This window comes from Drosophila ficusphila, unplaced genomic scaffold (genome assembly GCF_018152265.1).
Source record: "Drosophila ficusphila isolate 14025-0441.05 unplaced genomic scaffold, ASM1815226v1 contig_855, whole genome shotgun sequence".
Classification (NCBI taxonomy): domain Eukaryota; kingdom Metazoa; phylum Arthropoda; class Insecta; order Diptera; family Drosophilidae; genus Drosophila; species Drosophila ficusphila.
Genome location: NW_025064807.1, coordinates 86,960 through 103,994, shown reverse-complemented (window position 1 = coordinate 103,994; position 17,035 = coordinate 86,960). Strand labels below are relative to the sequence as shown.

At 38.2% G+C, this 17,035-nt stretch overlaps 1 protein-coding gene across 4 annotated transcripts in view; it reads left to right on the top strand.

Moving 5' to 3' along the window:
• The first annotated feature begins 1,158 nt into the window (after positions 1–1,158).
• LOC108100856 (basigin) overlaps positions 1,159–17,035 on the top strand; it is a 32,196-nt gene continuing 16,319 nt past the window's right edge. Inside the window, exons 1-2 of one of the 4 annotated variants that reach the window (XM_043209381.1) lie at positions 1,159–1,251; positions 7,497–7,810. In XM_043209381.1, the coding sequence (XP_043065316.1) occupies positions 7,738–7,810 (73 nt within the window). In that variant the 5' untranslated portion in view covers positions 1,159–1,251; positions 7,497–7,737. Of the gene's footprint in view, positions 1,252–6,333; positions 6,475–7,133; positions 7,811–17,035 lie in introns of those variants that run through there. The other 3 variants (XM_043209380.1, XM_017204934.2, XM_043209382.1) reach the window with 3 other exon arrangements.

The window sequence follows — 17,035 nt, the reverse complement described above, 5'->3', positions numbered from 1 at the left end:
CTGCTTCACAATTCCTTGATGAGTGCGAAAAAGCGCCTTTTAAGGATCGCACTTCACTTAACTAAACCCTTTTTTGTGACAAAACTAGCATGCAACCAATATTTTGGACACTTCTTCAATTTTCGGTCAACGCCCATGTGCCAACAACAACACAATAACACTGGCTTAGGCATTTGAGGCAGGCAAACACACAAATTGGGCGGGTCGCCAAGTGGAACAGCTCAAAAACGCTCCTTTACTCACCTTGTTAACAAAATCAATCTGCTTTCGGTGCTCAGCAAGCCACACACATTGTATTAATCAACAGAAAGGTAAATAAAACTAACTCGGGAACTCAAATATTCGAAAAAATTAAACAACACAAAACCAGCAGCGATCCACACCCGCTTGATGACTTATGCAATGTGACCGTGCTTTAAGCGTGGAAATATACCAGATCTCAGGTGTGGCCAAAAAGTGTGAAATAACGGTTTTTTACTATATAGAATAGGGCGAAAGGACATTTAATAGTTCATTTACTGAAATAATGGGCTTTATTTGTTTGTTTTTTATTTTACCTTGCTACTTGTAGGTAATGCAAAAAACTAAATTTCCATCCTTGTAAGTTCAGAAAAAAAAACTTCACGCATATTTCTACAAGACAGCTTTAATTACTAAGTTTATGTTTAGGATTTTAAATAATCTATTGCTCTTCATCTCTGGTATTTTACGAACAAATTAATGTGTGCATTAACAAATAAATTTAAAAAAGTTATTACTTATTATTTTAAATAGATAAATTGAGCTTCGCACCATGAACTGGTGGTCAATTTTTTCAACAAAATGTTATATACTAACAATATCATAAAAATACATACATAAATCAAATTAATTTTTGAGACCCCCGAGATTCTAGGCATTGCCAACAAACGAATGATTAATTACACAAATATTATAAAATAAAATCATTTTGTTATTGTAAATTTAGTATTAACTTGGCGGCTGACATTTAGAGAGAGAAAGATGGAAGGCATCGGCAGCTGCCGATTGAGATGGCAAAAGCTTAACAATATTTTAATAGTGTTGAATAATGGCGCGGTCGGCCGTTTTGGTATGTATCGTGCAGTATTTTTGCAGGTATTTAACCACAAACTTTGGTCATACCGCCGCTTCAGTTGTCTGTGTGTGTGTGTATTGTATGCATGTGATGTAAGGTCATTCGCGTGAAAATATCAGCGAGGAAAAATCGAATTTTTGTGTTTTGTGTGCTAGGTAAATGCAAAAAAGAGTGCAAAGTCGATCGGTTTAAGCCACAGCCCGTGCGTCAGCGGTGAAAGTGTTAGCCCGCTCGGGCGTTTAACGTGTGAAAATTCGCCTAGAAGCCAAAGGTGCTGGGTTGCCCAACGCAAAAATTATGACGAAAAGCACACCAGTACAGTGCCCTCTCTCTCGCACACACGCACACACAAGCAAGCAGTCGAGGAGCTGGGAGAGCTAGAACCTAGAGTTGTCAACGCTCTGCGAGGAATTTCGTCATTGAGCGGTGTACATGTGTCGAGTGTGTGTGCGTGTTGTGTGTGTGTGGTGCGTGCCTCGCTCGATGTGTGTGTGCGAGAGTGCGTGCGTGTGTATTGGTAGTTTGTTCTCTTCTTTGGTAGTAAAACACAAAAGAAAAATCATCGGGGAAAAATGTGAAAAATGTACATAATTCGTAACCCAGTCTGCGGCAAAGTGCTCGCCAGCCAGAGCCCGAAAATCGTGCTGAGATGAAACACCGCGCAGCGATTGAAAAACTATTACATAAATAGTGCAAAGTGTAAATGTTATTGAAGGCAAAAAGGCAGAGCAGCGTAGGGAAAAAGCGCCGCGCACGCTGTCGTCATCGCTGCTAAAAAAGCAAGAAGAAAGCGAAAAAGAGAAAGATAAAAAGACACCCCCTACCCAAAAAAAAAAGAAATTACTTAAAACCCCAACGCGTTACTATTACTATGCCGAAAAGTGTTCAAAAATGTGTGTGGGTGTTTGCCGTGTTCTTTTTCGTACATACTCCAGTGTGATGTTTGATGTACACTATACATACAGGCCAATAACTTTTAGTTAATACTGTAAATAAACTAATAACATTTAATGCGTGCGAGTGTGTGGGTGTGCGAGGAGTACGGCCCTGCGCCTGTGTGAGTGACCTCGTGTGCGTGTGTCGCGTGTTTCGCTGGTGTTGGTGTATCTGGCAGTGAGTGTGTGTGAGTGTGCGGCGGCAAGGAGTGTCATGCGTATATTTTTCCTCCCACAATCCAGCCCGACCCCCTTTCGATCCCTTTTTCCCTTCCCCCTTTTCCAACACTGACCCACTGGCTGAGCCTATCCAACCAACAACAACAAAAACAATAAGCAGGCGGCAGCAGGCTCCTTTGCTCCAACGAGTTTTATCTTGTTTTGCCGTTTTAATCATATGCGGGCGCAGAGAAAGGAGAAAGCATTCAGAGAGAAAGAGAGAGGGAGAGAGCAAAGAGGAGACAATCACGTCATCCAGCTTGCCATGACACACCAACATCAACATCGATACAGTGAGGGCTCTCGTTTAATGAACGGCTTTGCAATCGCTGAAAATAGCCAAACTCACTCCTACTTGCGGTTTGACCGGTGCTTTTTGTCATCCAAAATTCCATTGCATACTTCGCGGATTACGAGCACAGTGAGGAAAAGTCGTTAACCAAACTGCGTAACGAGACTTCAAACAATCAAGTTAAACTTTTGATAGGTCCTGTGACTTCTCTGGGCTTGCATAATCTCAATATTTAATATATTACTTTTCGCTTAAGATGATACAAGATATATCCAAATTAAAAATTTTGTAGCATACTTTGCGGACTCAATGGGCTCTAGGTAAATTGAAAATATTTACTAAAAGGCACGAAAAATCTTTCTTTAAAATTGTTTAGATTTTATAACAAAAAGTACATTGCTTTGACCTTTACCGTAATTTGGCCTTGGGTATTTAGGGTGCAAAGTTTATCTCTAGTCCTTAGTGGAAAAAAATAATATTCTTAAACCCCTTTTTAAATGGTGGTTTTATTTCAACCATCGATTTTTACTCAAAGCCTTACTTTACTGTAGCGGCCATCAATGACTACACCAACACACACTCATTTGAATGAACTTTATTGGCTAAATAAAGAAGAAGAAGCCGAACGAGCTCGAGCGCGTGAATTCGATTGTGATGGAACTCAGTCATATTTTTCTAAGCCTTTTAATTAAGGCAATTAAATTGGCTCCACACCCCCGCAAAAAAAACATCTTTTGCCGTCAAGTTTGCACTGCGCTTATTATTTAATTTATATTTGCTTTTCGGGCATCTTAGGTTCGATTTTTGGCCTGAGCTCAAAACAGCATCGTTCGTGTGTGAGCGCCGCTTGGGTGTGAGTATGTGTGTGTGAGTGGGGGGCTTGAGTGAGTGTGCGAGAGAGCAAATAAACTGAGTCATGGCTGACGATGACGTTATGCTGCTGCTCTTTTCAGTTCTATTATATTACACTGCCCAAGTTGCGGTTAAGGCAATTTGTCTCCAAAGTGTTTATGCTCAAAGTTTGCCAATAAAACGCGAAAAAGAAGGAACAAAACTTTGGCACAAATGCCCACACACAACTACCATGGCATTTAGCATTCGATTGACCTCGAGGCCAACAGCAGATCGATAGCATTGTTTTTTGTTTCTCCTCCGAATCGATAACATGCCGCACACACCACCACCCCCACCCATCTGCCCCCAAAAATTTTGGCTTTAGAAACGGAATAGTTTGTTTAGGATGCTCCTACTCCGTCATCTGATTTTACTTCTGAGTAATTTGAAACTAAAGGAACCATAGAAATTTGATGAAATCACTTTTTCTGTTTTTTACTGGAGGGTTGAATTTTATCCTTTAATGTTACCCAAATTAAGCAGCTGTTACTAACAGTATTAACTCAGTCAACACAATGGAAACAATGAAATAAAATATATAGCCGTATAGAAATTGTATTTCATTGGAGAATGAAATCATCTTTTATAATGTCATAAATTTAATTTAGTGTCATTTAAAAAGAAATCAAATTACCAAAGAAATAAACATGATTGGGTCGGAGAGTAAGATAAGATCATATTTATTTAATATTTAAATTAACACTCCCAATCCTCAATCTTTATGCGTGCACATTTAAATGAGTTATATAAGGAAATAACAAAGTAAATTATCACACTCAGTGAGTTATACATGTTTAGCTATTTATATGTTATCAATTTCCGATGGTTTAGGAAAATTTATTAACTTTACAATAGAACTAAACATTGCCGTCATAGAAATTGACTTCTGGAAGATAGATAGGAGATATCGGCAGCTCAATCAAATGAAAGATAAGAATTGAATAGCATTAGCAGAGCCCATAAGAAATATAATTTGTATATTGTTGTTCAATAAATCTTTTCAAGTTCCACTTTAAATCTGCTAGCATTGCAAAATCTTCAGCATGAGTGTAGCAAACACCTCATCAAATACTATATACCCTTGATCGTTACGCTCAGCGGGTAATACTAACAGCTGATTTCATATTTGTTCTCGCAGATTTGTAAAAATAAATACGCCTGACCAATAATAAATGCGACGAGACGACCGCCCGTCCGCCCGTCCGCCCGTCTGCCCGTCTTTTGTTCCGCTCCCCCCTCCCGGATACCTCTGATCCCCCTGAAAGCCCCCGGATCCACCACCCATGCCGAATTAGCAAAGTTCCCTGCCCGAAAAGATGGATATATGTGTGTATGTGTGTACGTACACTAATGTGCGAACCGCACAGAACCGCCCCAAACCAGTGCTGCAGTGCGAGCGGGACGGCAATGGACCAGAGCGGTCAGTTTGGACGGTCTGGGTCTTTGGGACTCTGCTGCGACTGGGCCGCGGACATCTGACGTCGTTGTCGACCATGCTCCGCTATAATATAATATAATATAATATTATATCATGTGGCCGGGGTTTTTTTTGGTGCTGGTGATACGCCTGCTGGTTGTACGGGAGCCCCGTATTTGTTCAAAGTACTGCATTGGGGGCTTTATCTTAATGCGATATAATGAGCGTCTGATTCGTGACACGTTACGGAAACATTTCTACTGGCGTTCCATCTGCCTGCCTGCTTTCTGCTTTCTGCCCGCACGTCGTCTGGCGGTAAACAAAAAGCGTCCGCTCTATGATTTAGCGTTGTTGGTTTGATGGCTTTATTGCCAGCGTTTTTGGAAATTTGTTTTTACTAGTTTTGGTTGTTTTTTCTGCATCGAACAATTGTTTGAAATACAAATGTGTACTTGTTTTTATGGTTCTTTTTTTGCGGAAGAGAGGAATAACCAAGAAGATACTATTTGATTTATAACATTTCACTTATTGTGTGTGAAATTCTTGTACTATGTGGATTTTAAAAATCTTTACAGGTGGGATTCCTATTGAAGGATATATGGAAGTATGATCCGAAGTATGATGTTCTAAGGACAAGTTAGGGCAAATAATAAAATATTTCTTTTTAAAACGTGTAGAAATATCTTGAACTCTTCAACGTGAGGCTTTTAACAGAGTTTTTATTTTTTTTCATTGAGAAAGTGCTTAAAATAAACGCGTTATTTTTGAGATATTTTAAAACCTTAAGGTCGGCAATACGGTAGTTTAATCAGCTATGTATGCTCTCTAAATCTGACAACACAAGTTAAGCCGTTTGCCCATTTCTATCTTATCATTTTTGCTTAGTCAGTGCCTGTCTTTCCGCACTGATAACTGTGGAAATAGTTGTTCTGTCGACGCATCTGCAATACGAAATTCTAGAAACAATAGATCTTCGGTTAGCTAACTGTTATCAGTGTTTATGCGGATGTCATGCCGTGAGGCAATAGGAATGTTATTTTCGTTCGATCATCAACTAATTGGCCGTAATTACTCTTAAACGATCAACATACAATCGTGGTGATACAATTCGTGGTAAAAAATCTAACGAAATATTTCAGTTCCAAAGTCCATTTTCTATGAATAGGTTAAAGGGCTTTCCCAATTCTAGAAATTTCTGAAAAAAATAAATACTTTCCAGGGTATCAAATGTTATAAACATTTTTATTGATTTTTTATTGAAAATAATCTCTTTTCGCCATTTTGTGAAGCACTCGTAATCGGACTGGTCAAGATAACAGTCGAACTGTACAGATAAGCTGACGAGTGTATATCAAACGGAACCCAAATCACTGTGCGTCGACGTCGCCGCAGCAGCGACGCCGACCGAGGCAGCTACGCCAGCTGCTGCGTTGGCAGAGGCAAGTGGAAGGCGGCTACTCTCGTCCGGCGGTCATGTGTGCGGTTCAGTCTGCTCACTGAATTCGCCGCGTTCGTTCCGTTCGCTCCGTTCGCTCTGTTCTGTTCGCCTCGTTTTGGCCCGTTTGCCAAATTTCGTTCGCTTTTTGTGTTCCCGTTGTGCAACAACAACTAAATAGTACAAGTACGAATACTACCTTGCGGGATTAGCAACAACAATGGCCATTGGCTAAAAAAGCAGCTAGAAATTGTTGCTTTTCTCGTGTAAAACATAATTATTTGCTCTCGGTCTCAAGAATCTCTCTCTACCTACTCTCTCTGTCTTTCTCTCTCGCTCGCTCTCTTTTTGGCCGTGTCTAGCCAGAAAAATAGTATTTTCGTCGTCAACGTGCCATAATTTCTTTTTTCTGTTTTGGCAGCAAAAAAATAGAATTTTTGGACTGGGACAAATTTGGTGCGTGTGTGTGTGCTGTGTTGTGTGTGAGAGCTTTTCCGAATGTGCGTGAAAATAAAGCTGATAAAGTTAACGTTAAATTAGCAGGCAGAACTGGCCACCCATTCCCACCCCCTCAAGTGAACAGCACGTGTTTAGCACCAGTAAAGCAATAAAAGCAAAAATAAAATTAAATAAGAACAAAAATGAAAAGTTTATATTTAGTTGAATGTTAAATGTTGTTCGTTCGGCTTTCGTTTAGATTTTGGTCTTTTCGGTTTTGTTGCATCCTTGATTCCACTCCTTCCCCTCTTTTACCTTCTTAAATTTGAAATTTATGTATTTTGAAAAGTTTTCGCTTTTTTTTTTCCTTTCACTGATTTTTCTTCCATTTTTTTTCTTGCAAAAAGCATACAAATCCGAACGAAAGACACAACAAAAAGAGGAAGGCGAAAAAGAAGAAGAAGCGCACGAAAGTTTGCCTTCAACGAAAATAAATGCAAAATGAGAAATTTCTTAATGTTTTTATTTGCGAAAATAGCTTCATGAATTAAGAACAAAATAGAAAAGCTGGAAGAGCAAGGAAAAGCTGGTTTAATTACTAAATAGGAAATTCGCATTCAAGCAAAAACACCAAAACGGAAGATCCAAAACAAACCAACCAACAACAACAACATCAACAGCATCAACTAATATCAAATTAAATAACTAAGCCTAATAACGTATACATTTAAAGATCTATTTATAAATTAATATTTACCATAATGATTTAGTAAGTTAAGCTTAAAGTACAAAACAAAAAAAGAGAAAAGATAAAGGATACACCACAAACCAACAACAACAACCAACCAACAACCACAAATAATTAATCAATCAATTAAGAAAGTAAATTCACAAACTATTATGCAAATGACAAGGAAATAACGAAAACGACAACAACAACAAGTCACCAACAACCACACATCGGCAGCATAATTAATAACAACCAACAACAACAACGGATCAATACCAAAGATGGAGGCGAAATTCTTGGCTAGCGCTCTTTCATTCCTCTCGATATTTTTAGCGATTTATGCTCAATCACTTGGTGAGTACCCCCAACCTTAACCACATCATAGACAATAAAGCCCTCTACAATAAGCATAATGATAAACAAAGAAGGCCCTTTTAACCTATAAGTTGACCCCCCACCCCCAACCCCTCTTGAAAACCCCTTTACACATATGTATGTATGTACGTTGCACCGGAGGATAAGGGAATACAAAACAAAATATATAGAATACGTATGGGTAAACTGCAGCTGTGAGAGCAGAAATTGCAAAACAGAACACAACCGAACCGAACAAAGCAAAACAAAGCGGGAAAAAAACGAAGGGGAATAAATAAAAACAGCAGATTGTTTGTGGCTTACTAAAACACCCCCCACCCCTAACCTTATATCGCGCCCCCTAATTGCCCCGCCGCCTAAAACACTGAACTACGCCCACACTGGCAAGGGCGAGGGTTTTCCCACCCGACTTTTCCCCTTTCCAAGTTCACCTTACGCCCTGGTACACCAACCGCAACAACGGAAGCAAACAATTTTAATAAGAGGTGACACGAATCGATGACGAAGTTATCGAACATGTCAGAGAAATCGCTTTAATTCAGCAGGAATCGATTTTTATTAGAACTTACAGTTATATCTAAACCAAGTGGAATATAGTCAGGGATGTTCGATAACTGTATAATCTTATAAAAATATATTTTCGAAAGTTGTTCGAGATTAAGAATTTTTCATTTATATTTTAGTTTAGTAAAAATATATATTGAAAAACATTTTTACTACGCTAGATATATTTTCTATCGATGTTTTTCATTGAAGAACTACTTAAGAAACGTTTTGAAATAAACGTTTCTTTGAGTAACCCTAAAAGTAGTTTTAAAATCTCCACATTCAGGCAAAAGCTTTCGAAATTCTTTGCAATAACTATTTTTGTGGCTGCACAGAAGTGTTGAATGAAGATTTTAACCCGCTACTTTTGAGTGGCAAACTTTTATTTCGCCAACGTTCGCAGCTGTAAAGAGAGAGAAACAAAATGGACAATCACATTTCTTCTTTGCCTGGCTTTATGTATTCTCTTTTCATATTGCAAGAGCCCCCTTACCACCAACCCATTCACTCCCACTCCCCCCACCACCACCCCCACTTTGGACAAGGTCTCTTCTGCATTCTACTGTTTTGGCCTTTGGTTAAGCGGACTTCGATATTTTCGTGTTGCCTTTATAGTTCATATTGTTGGCTCGGTTGGACTTGGGATTGGATTGCTTGCTGGGTGCTGCCATATCGACATTGTTGCTTATGTTGTTTTCCCTCGGACGCTTCTGCTGCTTCTGCTGCTTTTGCTGCTTTCGTACATTTTCCGTCGCTTTTCCCCTTCGCGCGACCGCATTCATTTGATTTTCAATTTTCCACACAATTGCTAAAAGAGAACGGCAGCAGCGAATGTCGGAGGAAAAGCGCAAAGGAGGCGAAGAAGAGTATCAAGTTCATTTCGTTTGTACTGAAGGGGGCAATCTTTAAGAATTTTTTTTGTTTAGCTTTAAGGCGATTTTACATGCGGTCCAATAATTACGGTCTGTCTCTGCTTTTTGCTTGGCCTCCGCTTGTTTATATTAACTTCAGTCGACCCGAAGCGAGGCAATCTGAAACGAAACGATACGATACGATTTACCGATTTGCCCGTTTACCGATACGTACCCGATACGAACCGGTGGCGGCCTGCATTTTGTTTACAATTGGAACTGGCCAGCGCGAAACCGCCTCCCGTTTTCCCCTCTTCGGGGTTTATCTCCATCTATTTATTATTCTATGCATACTATCCATTTACCATTTACCTATTCTACTTTATTCCATCCATCTATCCATTTTTTTTATCCGTCCGGCGGAAAGTCCGTCTGGCTCACTACCAAAACCTACGTATGTTCATGAATTTTGATTTTTTTTTTTTTTCGCCGTTCGGTTCGGTTTGGCTGGTTTTGTTTTGTTTCGTACATTATTTAGCCCCATGCAGCTATTTTCACATTCAAGGTGTATTAATTGAGTTTTTTCTCGTTTTTTTTCTATTCATATGCTGGCATTTATTCATAGTTGATTGAGGGTATTCGTGCCATAAGCACAGAGGATCTGTTTAAAGGCAGGGCGTAAATAATTTAAGGTTATTTTCATGTCTTTATTAGGTTCTGTGATTGATTTATTCAATTATTTATACATGTGCATGGATTGGGGAGCGCTGAAGAGTTTTGCAGGCAATTACCAATGAAAAAGGAGGCGAAATTTTAAAAGAGTTTTAAGGAGTGCACACACTCTTCGGTAGAAAAGTGTTTATAAAATATAGTCTAAGTTTAGGATACCACCATTTTCTTAATTGAACATTACTTAGCGTTTATTAGTCTTTTTGTTTGTGTTTTTTTCTGCACATGCTGTATTTTCAATGATTTTTCAAATTGTTTACGTAAATAAGCAGGCAAAATAAAAGAACTTTCCAGGCACACACATCGAAGGAAAATCCGCATGGAAAAAAGAAGAAAAGCGATGCCTCCAGGGATCGGGGAAAACAGTTGTAGGTACATATACATATGTTTGCACTACATGAATCACTTTGTGTTCTGGGCCGAAAGAATGGCAGACTGAAGCCAGAAAGCCAATATGAAGAAGCATTCCTTTGTCTCCCAGCCGAATTTTCCCCCACACCACTTCAAAGCAATTTTCAGCTAGTGGCGGAAAAACCACGTGTTGTCCAGGTGTTTGTGCTGCGGACGAATGTGCGAAGAGCCAAAAAATAATGCTCGGTTCTCCCGCATTTAGGCCCCCTGTTTTTTTTTTTTTTTTTTTGCAAATACTCCCTAGGTCTTGTCACATATATTTTTCCTTCTGTTTTTTTTTTTCTTGCGGAATATCCAAAAGCAGGTGGAATGCCTTGGCAAGTGCCTTCATTTCGGCTGTTGACTGCGCACATTCGGCTAACCAGTTTCATTCTGCCATGTTTATTTAATGACATTTTCATTACATTAATAAATGTCAAATATTTAAATTTCGGCTCACCCAGCAAAAGGAAGCTAAAGCAAACAAGGAGCGTAAAACGAAACCGATGCACAGTGGGTTGCAAAAAGGTTTAAGCGTGTACAAAATATTGGTTCTTTTGGTTTTCAATAAACAAAGGAAAGTTCCCCAAATAATTAATCTGGCATCGTTTATGAGGCATTACTCTTTTAAATATTGCAAGGCTTTCAGAGAAAGGTTAATATTAAATAAAAAAAAATATCTCCCTATTTATTTATTAGAAAGAACTCAGTTCTTTATTTGGTACAGACTGAAACTGAAAATCTGAACTAGAATTAAATATATTTTATCAAATATAAATATTTGTATGTTTAGTAGAGTGCAAATATGTAATGAAACCCATTTACTGATTTGTTCAAATCAAAGCAATATATCTCTAAGAAGCATTTTAGCGGCATAAATCAAACCCTTTTTGCTGATCAGAATCTCAAGAGGCATTCGCTTTAACTCCTTGAACTGCTAAACAATAATTCAATGCTGTTCTGCTCTCCTTTGCTTTCGCTGCATTTGCTATAAAAATACATTACAAAAGGCACTGATTGTCTTGGGTATCTGCATTTTGCATTGAATCCGAGATGATTTGTGTGATACGAGAGGAGCGATGGAGGGAGGGGGAGGTGGGAGGTGGGAGGAGGATGTGGGCGGGCAAGAGACTCTGGGTGTTTTTGCCTCTTTTGCAAAAACATTATTTTTATTAAGACAATAAACATGAAATGTAATTTCCCTTTCAATGTCATCGTTGTTGCCTGGCGTTGGCTTCACTTTAGTTCAGTTCAGTTCAGTTCTTGACTCGGATCGGGTTGAGTTTTGTGGGTGGTTGGTTTTTTAGCAAACACTCTCGCACGCACCCACACACACTCACACACACTAACACACTCACAAAGAGAAAGGCGTGACGGTGAAAGAAAGGCTTGGCTGGCAGTTTCTGTGTTCTATAGTTCCATGGTGCTACATAGTGCTATAGTGCTTTAGCGTGGGCGTGGCATTGGCTTGCACTTCCCCCTTTCGCTTCTGATGATTGCACATTGTCTGGAATTCAGCGATTGCAGTGGAAAACTCTCATTCTCCTCCTCTGTCTCCTCTCTTTTCTTGTTCTTCTTTTGCTTTCTCCGCCACTGCTGCCTGTTCTTCTGACTCTTGTTCTTGTTCTTGTTGTTCTTCAATATAGAGGTTGCCTTGTGTTTCCGGTCCGTGCCAGATAATGGTTGCTTAAACAGGGCACGTCCATAAATATATATACATATGTAGGTGCATTGTATGTAAGCTTCGTGCACAGCAAACAAAAATTAGCTCAAGGCGAAATAAATAACTTTTAACTGGAATAGTGATTGATACAGAAAGATATTCACTTATTGCATTTCAAAGTCTTGAAATTAAAATGTTAAATTTATTTTAATACAAATATGAATTCTTTCGTTTAGGAAATCCCCAATTTAATTTATGCAATTTGTAACACAAATAAATTGTAGATGCAATTATTTATCAAAATCAACTATGCTTAAATTTGCATTATAATGCTCTCAGATATATTATCCTCGCGAAGAACGGATGCCAATTTAATTAAGATCTAGTGACGCAAGATAAGAATAAAATTCCCATTTAATGACGCACAATAGAGGAGTGAAGTGGCGATAAATCAAGACCCGCAACCTTGACTTTCGAGCGTCCTCCGCCTTTTTGCGCAGTGTATGCATATGCGTGTGCACCTTTCTGTGATGCGTTTTCCTGCTAATTGAGGGCGGTAACAAGGAGGAGGTGGGGAATGTCGAGCACAAAAACAAAGTTGTATTTTAACGCCCTTATCTATTTAGCGTGAAACCACCTACCACCTACCACCCACCTCCCACCTCCCAGCGACCCCCTCACTCGATTTTATGGTTGTTGCTCTTTTATTAGCAGGTACCCGATAAAAGCTTAAAGTTCACACATTTGGCAGACCTTTCATCCGGCTATATCCGTGCTTATTTGTCTGTATGCGCGCTCCAATATTTGCCTTTGTTATAGGCTAAGTATTATATTTAAAAATAAATATAGTGTTATTCTTGGTGTTTTTTTTTCTGCTTTTTCTGCGTGAGAACAATAAAAATATACATACTACTGCTTCTGCTGCTGTTGGTTCTCTGTTCGCTCTGTTTGCTTTTAAAATATATTCTCCTTCCGAAATGTCAAGTTTTCCTTCGGTTTTTCATCTTTTGTTCTCTTTTTTTTTCGCACTTAAAGACAATTGCGTATGGCCCACTGTGCCGGGGACCATATATACGTGCATATAATATGTATATATATTTTCCTATAGATTATGTGAATGTGTGTAGTTTGAATGTCTGACTGTCTGCCAGAAGTGCTCCACGGCTTTCTGTTGTTGCTGTGTGTTTGACTTTTCATCGGCGGCAACAAAAAGCAATGCCAAACCAAAGAGTCGCCAACAACGTCACCAAAGAAAATGCCACCATCCCCAGCCCTTTTTCCCGCCCAATCAATCAGCTGCCCCCCGTGTGGGGCATTTGACCAGCCAGAGTGGAATACACATACACACACACACACACATATATATTCCTCCTTTTCTTTTTTTTTGTTTTATTCTGTTTTGCTCAAATATTTTCTTTTTTTGAGTGACTGTCTGGGAATTGTTGTCGCTATTTCCACGAAACCGAGTGCAGACGGCCAAAGAGAAGAATTTTTCCATTGTGACGATGGGTGAAACATCGGATAAATATATGGAAAATATGGCAGGGAACGAAAATGCAAATCTCTAGCAGGGTTTTCAGTTTTTGTGAAATTTTTAGTTTGGATGCCGTTGTAGACTCCAAAAAAAAAAATGCGAAATGTTAACTCGAAAAATTTAGTTTTTCATACTTTAATGAATTTTCAAAAGGTTTAAAAAATCTGAGAGCTGTATTATTTAACTAAAAACATATTACTAAAATACAAGCAGCTGACGATCGGAAATTTCTGAGCTATTATGATTTTTAAATTATCGGAAACTTTTGTTAAAAATTATTACACCCGAAAGTCTTCATATTTTCTCAGTGACTGTTAAACTTTGAGAAATTTATCATTTTATTTTGCTTTTTTGCTCTCTTATCAAAATTCAAAGCTGCTATACTCGAAAATATTGATAAACCAACTTTTGTTAATAAAAAAGAATTGTTAAAACCAAATGACTTGATATTCCCTTGGCTTTGAAATATATATACCGTTTCATTTGATCATTTTACATTCATAAATTCAAGTTTATTTTCTATGCAAAATACGTTATCATCCAATGTGTACAATGACGTATAGGAATTTTAAAATATATATACGAAATTATGGTATATACGTTTGTAAATTTCGGACAATATGTCGCCTCGAAATAACGATTAGCAATAACAGAGTGCCGCATTGTTTTTTCGCTCTTATATCGAAACTCAAAGCTTGTATGTATTATATATTATAGTACTCGACAATATTGATAAGGCGGTGAAAAAACAGCATTATCGCCAGTGGCATTGACTCGCTTTCTCTGTCTCACTCTTGGCGCCTTTGTCTCGAAGTTCAAAAGTACAGACTCGCATAAAATGAAAACAAAACAGTAATGATCCAGTGCTGCGAATTTGAGGACATTTCTCCACATGAATTGCGTCATTTTGTAGAGCAATTGCTTCAACAATTACCAATTAAAAGGCATTACCACATCCATCAGAATTCACTGTGTTGTACGGAGCAGTAATATTTTTTTACAAGTACCATAAATACATAAATAAATTGGCAACTGCTCGGCGGCCAACACGTGCGCTGATACATTTGTATCTGCAAGTTTCTCGATTTAGTTTTCTTTTCCTCGCATCAATTTGCGTTTCGTTTCCAATTGTGCCAAAGCCAATAATAATTGACATAAATGGCGCATACAGGGGGTTTGGGGATGTCATACACAGCATATACCATATAGCATATACTATATGGCATATAGTATATATAGCATATCGCATAGGGGGAATGCCTCGGTGGAAACGAAAGCAGGGCATTCAAATGAAATATTCAACAAAACTGGCAGACAAACGTATGCGGGACCAACAATTTATTGATCAATTCTGATGGCTCGTGACGTATGCAAAGCGCAATGATTCTTTTTCCTAAACAATGATCGCACTGACAGTGCCTGTCAAACAGTATAAAACCGAATATATTACACAAGCATAAACAACAAAAATCGATTTCGAACTGATGATTTTCGTTAACAATTTTTGGAAGAAATCATTTAATTTTAGCCAACTCACGGCTATCATTTATTAAAATTCCTCATAAATAAAGTTTCTTAAATTGTTCATATCTTATTTATCTAGTTTTATTGTATGCTTGTCGTTGTTTTAAGTTGATTACTTTCTTATATAGGTTATAGATTACAAACTTCCTTACTGACTTTTATTTCTGTATTTTGAATTTAACATAAAAAGAAACTCACCTTATGCTCTCTGTAATATGCAGCCAACAAGATACTTAAATGTATCTAAACGATATCAAAATCCTCCTTTTTGTTGGTTCCGGGTTCGCCTCTTTTTCTATGGCTTTTCCATGGCCAACAGAAACCGCCACTAGAGAGGCTGAAATTAAATTTAGCCTATGTTTATTTCGTTTAATTAGACACAGCAACTGCAAGCAAATAAAATATTTATGTACAGACAGAAGGCAGAAGGCAGACGCACACTCCCACCACCATCCATAGATATTCCCATATTCCCATTCCGATTCCGAATCCGATTCCCATTCCCCTGTTATTTCTACATACTTGAAAACGTTAAACAAGTGTTTTGTTAATGTTTGTTTGCTTTAAAGACGTCTAATGTGCACTTGTCCGACAACAAAAAAGAAATCCCAGAGGCCAAAAGCCGAACAGATAAATGAATAAGGAACATTTTTCAAGTTCTTTCAGTTCCACATGTGCCAAACGAGAAGTATTTACTTTGGCTAATCCACAGTATTAGCTATTAAGAATATTCCAGCTGGCCTTAACTGAAGTTTAATTATCATGGCTCCCTTTGAAACTATATCTTCAAATTTTTTTAAACCCTTAGTACTATTTTATTACATTTATAATTTTAGTAAAAATTCTTGTCTTAAGCGTTTGTACCTCAAACTGGGAAATAAAAACTTATAAAGAAACTACTTTTTACTTACTTTAGTTTGAGTCATTTGTCACGAGGTCCATATTGATATTTTACAATTTGCTTATAAAACTGTATAATATCACATTATTTCTAATAAACCCTTTATAATAAATTAGTTTCTTTTATTTTTCCTAAATACAAACTACAAATTTTTAATAGATTAAATTTCCAACTGAGAGTTTTTCTAAATATTTCGGATGTTATAGAAAGTTTCCACTTTTAGAAGAATATAAACTTTTTCAACAGTGTCCCCGAAGGTCCTGCCAATTTATCAGTGGTAAAAGTGAACTGCAACTGCAACTGCAATTGCAAATGAAAATGCAACTGTAGCTGTTGTTGTTTTGTTTGCTTTTTTGTTTTTTGTTTTATCCCACGATGCACTTTGCGTGCGGTCTGGTTTTCCGCGACTGTTGCTTTTGTTGAGCGGGGTTAAGCTGCACAAAGTTTTTTGCATGCACATTTAGCGAGATTCTATAGACTTTGCCTATGGGCCTCGAGGGGGCAAAGTGGCTAAAAAGGTGCGGGCACAGACATATTGCACGGCCAGCGACGAGAGCGCCTCGTCATTTTCGTTTTGGTTTGGTTGCTTTCGCTAATTTTAAAATAGACAAACAATTTTTTATTTCAATTTACAGCGGCGGCCAGAGCACGCACACCGACAGCAGAGCAAACACACTATTCGCCTTGTATACCAAACTATACTATACTATAGTATAGTATAGTATATTATACTATACCAACAGAACGTAGACACATGACTACCTACATATCTCCTACCAAACACCCCACCATTGTATTGTGTGTTTGCCTTCTGTCGCGTAACCCGGCTGCGTATTTAAATATTTATTTATAAATCTCTGGCTGATTATGATAAGCATGATAATAATAATCACCATAATGGTTAGTTGGCGCATTTTAAAAGTGACAGCTTCCCCGGCCGCCCGGCAACAGCATCCATCCCTACATTTATTATCTATCGCTGCTGTTCGTTCGTTGTTTTCATTTAAATTGCTTTGTTTTTCTGGCATTACAATGCGGCTATACGAGTGTGTATGTATACGTAGGT